The sequence below is a fragment of the Cheilinus undulatus genome, linkage group 10, assembly GCF_018320785.1.
Source record: "Cheilinus undulatus linkage group 10, ASM1832078v1, whole genome shotgun sequence".
NCBI classification, from domain to species: Eukaryota; Metazoa; Chordata; class Actinopteri; order Labriformes; family Labridae; genus Cheilinus; species Cheilinus undulatus.
Window position 1 is genome coordinate 21,964,126 of NC_054874.1, and position 6,599 is coordinate 21,970,724.

At 48.6% G+C, this 6,599-nt stretch overlaps 1 protein-coding gene across 1 annotated transcript; it reads right to left on the reverse strand.

Moving 5' to 3' along the window:
• Positions 1 to 5,562: 5,562 nt before the first annotated feature.
• kctd16a (potassium channel tetramerization domain containing 16a) lies at positions 5,563 to 6,393 on the reverse strand. Its single transcript, XM_041798035.1, has one exon. It carries the CDS (start codon positions 6,391 to 6,393, stop codon positions 5,563 to 5,565), a length of 831 nt encoding a protein of 276 aa, XP_041653969.1.
• Between the last annotated feature and the right edge of the window lie 206 nt (positions 6,394 to 6,599).

Genomic DNA, 6,599 nt, shown 5'->3' on the forward strand with positions numbered 1-6,599 from the left:
GAAAGCAAAGCCAGAGGGGAGGACACACCTCACAGTGGAACCAAATTAGCACTCTTTTTGAATGATTAAATTTGATTGAATTGATTATTCCTCCGGTGGGCTCACCACCCGCAGGAGGAATCACTGGAGTCCAGTGCAATGTGGATTGGGCGGCGGTCAAAGGGGGAGACCTTGGCAGTCCGATCCCCAGTTATGGAAAATGGCTTTTGGAACATGGAATGTCACCTCTCTGGTGGGGAAGGAGCCTAAGCTGGTGCAAGAGGTTGAGAGAGGGTTGCTTCCTTGCACCTTTGGGTCGAGTAACAGGTCCTGACTGTTGTTTGTGCAGTAGTTCAGAGTACCTACCCTTTTTGGAGTCCTTGGGATGGGTGCTGGAAGGTACCCCTACTGGGGACTCCATTGGTCTGCTGAGGGACTTCAACACTCACGAGGGCAGTCACAGCATGACCTGGAAGGGCGTGACTGGGAGGAATGGCCTGCCTGATCTGAACCCGAGCAGTGTGCAGTTATTGGACTTCTGTGCTAGTCACAGATTGTCCATAACTAACACAATGTTTGAACATAAGGGTGTTCATAAGAGCACTTGGCACCAGGACACCCTAGGTTGCAGATCAATGATCGACTTTGTGGTTGTATTAGCTGATCTGCGGCTGTATGTTCTGGACACTCGGGTGAAGAGAAGAGCAGAGCTGTCAACTGATCACCACCTGGTGGTGAGTTGGATCAGGTGACAGGGGAAGATGCCAGTCAGACCTGGTAGACCTAAACAAACAGTGAGGATTTGCTGGGAACATCTGGCTGAGGACCCTGTCGGGATGGTCTTCAACTCTCATCTCTGGCAGAGCTTCGACCACATCCCGAGGGTGGCGGGGGACAGAGTCTGAGGGGACCCTGTTTCGCGCCACCATTGCTGAGGCGGCTGTCTTAAGTTGCAGGCGCAAGGTTGCTGGTGCTTGTCGTGGCAGTAATCCTCGAACCTGCTGGTGGACACCAAGGGTGAAGGGTGCCGTCAAGCTGAAGGAGTCCTACAGGGCATGGTTGACTTGTGGGATTCCTGAGCAGCTGACAAGTACCAGCAGACAAAGCGCCATGCGGCTTCGGCAATCACTGAGGCAAAAACTCAGGTGTGGGAGAAGTCTGGTAAGGCCATGGAACAAGACTTTAAGTCAGCCCCAAAGAAATTCTGGCAAACTGTCCGGTGGCTCGGGAGGGGAAAGCAACTCTCTGTCTGCACTGTTTACAGTGGGGATTGGGAGTTCCTGACCTCGACTGAGAGTGTAGTTGGGCGGTGGAAGGAATACTTCGAGGATCTCCTCAATCCCATGCATGCCATGGAGGAAGCAGAGCCGGAGGACTCAGGGGTGGGCTCACTTATCACCGGGGTTGAAGTCACTGAGGCAATTAAACAGCTCCGCAGCAGCAGGGCCCCGGGGGTGGATGAGATTTGCCCAGAGTTCCTTAAGGCTCTGGATGTTGTAAGGCTGTCCTGGTTGACACGCCTCTGAAACATTGCATGGACATTGGGGGAAGTGCCTCAGAAGTGGCAGATCAGGAAGGGGGACCAGAGGGTGTGCTGCAACTACAGGGGGATCACACTCCTGGTAAAGCCTCCCTGGTAAAGTCTACTCCAGGGTGCTGGAGAGGAGAGTCCAGCTTTTGGTTGAACCTCGGATTCAGGAGGAACAATGCGGTTTTTGTCCTGGCCGTGGAACACTGGACCAACTCTATACCCTCGCGAGGGTGTTGGAGAGAGCATGGCAGTTTGCCCAACCAGTTCAAATGTGCTTTGTGGATCTGGAAAAGGCTTATGACCATATTCCCCAAGGTATCTTGTGGGGGTTCCTCCACGAATATGGGGTTGATGGCCTGTTGTGGGGGCGGGCTATTCAATCTCTGTATTGTTGAAGTGAGACACTGGTTCGCATTACCGGCAGTAAGTCGAACGCATTCCCAGTTAGGGTTGGACTCCACCAAGGCTGCCCTTTGTCACCGGTTCTGTTCATAACTTTTATGGACAGAATTTGTAGGCACAGTCAGGTGGTGGAGGGTGTCAGGTTTGGTAGCCTTAGGATTCCGTCTCTGCTTTTTGCAGACAATGTGGTCCTGTTGGCCTCATCGAACACTGACCTCCAGCTCACTCTGGCACAGTTTGCATCCAAGTGTGAAGTGGTTAGGATGAGGATTAGCACCTTTAAGTCTGAGGCCATGGTTCTCAGCCGGAAAAGGGTGGACTGCGCACTCCGAGTTGGAGGAGAGTCTCTGCCCCAAGTGGAGGAGTTCAAGTATCTCGGGGTCTTGTTCACGAGTGGGGGAGAGATGGAACAGGAGACTGATGGATCGGTTTGGGGTCTGCAGTGATGAAGGCGTTGTACAGGTCTGTGGTTGTGAAGAGAGAGCTAAGCCAGAAGGCAAAGCTCTCAATTTACCGGTCGATCTACGTTCCGACCCTCACCTATGGTCACGAGCTGTGGATACTGACCGAAAGAACAAGATTGCAAATACAAGCGGCTGAAATTAGCTTTCTCTGCAGGGTGTCTGGGCTCAGCCTTAGAGATAGGGTCAGGAGCTCAGACATCAGGTAGAGACTCAAAGTAGAGCCGCTGCTTCTTCGCATTGAGGGGAGCAAAATGAGGTGGTTTGGGCATCTTGTAAGGATGTCTCCTGGATGTCTCCCTGGGGAGGTGTTTCGGGCATGTCCATCTGGGAGGAGATCCCGGGGCAGACCCAGGACACGATGAAGAGATTACATCTTTGGCTGGCCTGGGAACGCCTCGGTATCCTCCCAGAGGAGCTGGTGGAAGTGACCGGGGAGAGGAGTGTCTGGGCTTGCCTGCTGAGACTGCTGCCCCTGTGGCCTGGACCCAGATAAGCTGAAGAAGATGGATGGATAGATGAATTGATAATTGATTTTCATTCTAAAATAAATTCCCAAAACCTATAATCAACCAAATGAAAATGATTGGCCTTAATGATTAACCAGGCTGATAATCGATTTACTCCGAGTGCAGATGACTTTTGAGACTTGTCCACTGATCTTTTGGGGGTCACATCACTGTGACTGCAGGAAGACATTGCAGTGGTTTAACCAAAGAGTGTTTTAGAGGGGCAATTAAATTATGTGAGTAATGCAACTAAAAAAAATCAATGCACTTATTATAGACATTAATCACAAAGTGATCAATGTTGAACTAATGTTTTTGAGGGCTTCCATATCCATCCCCAAGTAAATACATAGCCATGCAGCAAACTCTTTTTTATGCCTCCAAATAGGTTATGGCAGAGGCTGGAGGCTTCATGTGTTTGGGTTCTCTGTTTGTATGTACAGTCGTGTGAACACAATGCCTGAATAACGCTTTGAGGGATTTCCTTCAAAATTTGCACAAAAATCCACCCAGACTAATTAGATTTTGGAGGTCAAAGGTCAAGGTTGCTGTGCCTCATGCTTGAGGGATCTTCTCCAAACTTTGTACCAACATGTTTCCTCTTCACTCGACCATGTTTGCTTTAACTTTAACTCTGGTGATCAGTTTTGATACATTTCTTTTTTTGCTCCGTTGACTGCCCACCCTGTCAAATCAAACTTCTTCATCATGACCATCAGGTGCATGACTCTTATTTTTGATTGAATGCTCAGACAGCAGGGTCCATTTTCCTCAATGAATCATTTGTTACAGTCTAAAGAGTACAGTGTCTTAACTTTATAAGGCTATGATTCCCCTTACTGTTTATACAGATTACTCCAGGCAGTAAAATGATGAATAAACACTGAAACAGAGTCCACACTAATGCTGAGAGTCAGCGGAGCTCGTAGAAAACAAGACATGCATTTAACAAGAAGAGCAACATAGATGAGCCTCAGGAACTGACAGGCTGGAAGAAAACCTCTCAATTTGTTTACTGCTCTGAATTACTTATTATACAGTCAGAACAAAAACAGCCTCACTGTTTTCTCTCTACATGAGCCTGTGAGCGGATAGGAGGAGAGCAGGGTAAAACAGAGATGCTTTGGTGAAAACAACAATAAAGCACATCTGTTTTGTGCTCTCCCCAAAGGTGCACTTGTCTACATGCATTCCTAACATAGGGTAACCTGCCCTGGGCCTGCCAGTGTCCCACATTCAGAATCAGGTTAGAGTACTAGTTCAGAAAGTGGATGCAAAGGCGCTCATGCCTGTCTGCCACTGATGTTTCCATCCATCATCCCGACTAAGCCTCCGTCTCCTAACAGTTTTTTTGTTTATGCATCTTTGTTACCTTCAACCCTTCCCCACGTTTTCTCTTTTCTTCTTCCACGCCACACAAACCCCCCAAAATGTTTCTTCTGTTCTCCGCTCCCTCAGACCCAGTGAACTTTTCTGTCTGATACTTACTTTAATCTATTTTTTGCTTCTTGCTCCCTCCCTCTTTCTGCCTCACTTCTTTCTCCCCATGGCCAGGTCTCATGCAACTTTTACTCCCTCGTCCCTCCTGCTCCACCGCTCTCTCCTCCATCTGCTCGCCTCCCTTTTCTTTTTCTTCTTCAGCTTGTTTCCTTAACCCCCCTCCCCTTTCCTGTTCCTCTCCTCTCTGTTTTTCTTACTCTGCATCTTTTTCTTTAGCTTTACATATTGCAGAAACTTCCCAGTCTCTTCTCTCCTACCTCTCCTGTCCTAAGTCTTTGTCCTCAGGCGGTCTCTGTTTATGGGGAAAAGGGGTAACACCTTTACTATATGCTGGATTGAATGACTCAGGAAAATCCTACCTGGCTGGATGTTCATGGGGGTCGAAGCAGACCCCCCCCCCCTCCGTTATAATTAGCCTGAATTAACAGCAATATTGGTTATCATTAGCAAACCATATGTCATGTCTTCTTTCTGCACCTCCAACCTTGACCCTCCAACTGGGTTTTCTTCTCCTGCTCTAAAGGGGGCCACTCACAATAATGAACAAAGTGCTTTTTAATAGGCCATATGGTCCTGTTCCTCCTTCTGCAAAGACTAGAGTGAGCCATATTTGCTGCTAATTAAGGCATTTCCTGCTGAACAAACTTTGTCCAAGAATATGTAGCAGCATTCATGTGAATTTTTGCTGCCCACTGGTGCTATATTATTCATAAGACATCACAATCTGAGCAGTAGCCCGTGTGCCCACGTGACGCATGTGTACTTGAAGTGTAGCAGCATTTGTGACTCAACTCGCCTGGGGCCTGTGGGCAAGTTTGCTTCTTATCTCGGATCCGAAACAGAAGTTTAACGTCAGCCACTGCAAGGGATGCAGAGATTCAAGTAACCCGACCGTGCCTCCTGGTGGTGTGAGCCAACACACATCACTTCCTGCCGAATGCCTCTGTATCCGGACTATTAGAGCCAATTAAGGGGGTTTCTTTCAGAGAGCTAGACGAGGATAAACTTTTTAAAAGCATTTACGCACGAATAAATGTGCTTAAAGCCTGGATTTGGCTCTATTTAGCGAGGGAGGGGCAACTATTTAGTTTACATGAACAGCTGTTTGCACTCTAATAGCCTCTACAGGCTGAAGGCATCACCTGTCTTCACATATTTCCTTAAAGCGCAGATTAGTTCTTCACTTACGGTAGAAGATGTACTGTGCGTAATTGGACCAGACCCTGTCATCCGCGTAATGGCCGATGGAGGACGCAGTCAGGGACGAGTTGCAGGCCACAATGTGAAAGCCGCTCTCAGACAGCATGTCAAAAGCCCTCTCCAGGTGCCTGAACTTGAGGTAAAACCTGCAGGTGTAACGGTCAGGCGGTCTGTCCAAGTCCCTGTTCTCATTCAGGGCGTCTCCAAACACCTCTTTCGCCAAGCCGATCCTGCTGCTGATGAAGATCCTCGGCAACTTTTTGGTCTTGCCATCAATCTGACTTTCTCTGCCTCCTCCGGCGCAAACGCCTTTAAAGGCGACCGTGATGTAGCCGTACCGCCTGTCCAGAGAGTAAGGGGGGTAGAACCTCTGGTCGCTGCCCTGCGATACATCATCATAATCACTGTAGTATAAGTCGTCTGGGAGGAGTTTAGAGTCCTCGGACGACAAAAGTTTGGCCAAATCTGGCAGCTGGAAGTATTCCGCCTCTCGTTTCAACCTTCCTCTCTCGGGGAAGTGATCAGGCAGGACGACTTGCTTGTCTCTAAGGTAATCCAAAACATACCGGAACAGAAAGCCGTCTCTGTCAATAAAATAACGTCCTCTAAGGTCCCGGGACAGGTCATTTGAAGACCCCTTTTTGTTTGAGAAAAGCTTCCCAAGTAAGGAATTTGGAAAGCTTGTCAAGGTGGCAATACGAGTATAATACACCTGTCCACCCACGTTAAGCTCAACCACATCCGATGGAGGGCTTTGCACTAAGCTTTGCTCTTTTGCAGGTTGCGTTTTGCAGTTTTCACTCAGTGCCATTTTCCACCCAAAATCGTGCACGAAATCTAACTCTCGTCTAGGAGCGTAAAAAAAAAATCCCAGAAGTTCAGGGTGTGGGTTGTAGCTGCATGGCGCTCATGCACTCAGACCCGAAGCATAGTCCTGATTCAAGCTGCAGCTCTCGCATCCAGAGTCTCATGACAAACTATTCCAAGGTGCGCCTTCAACAGAGCCTTTAACCCCAT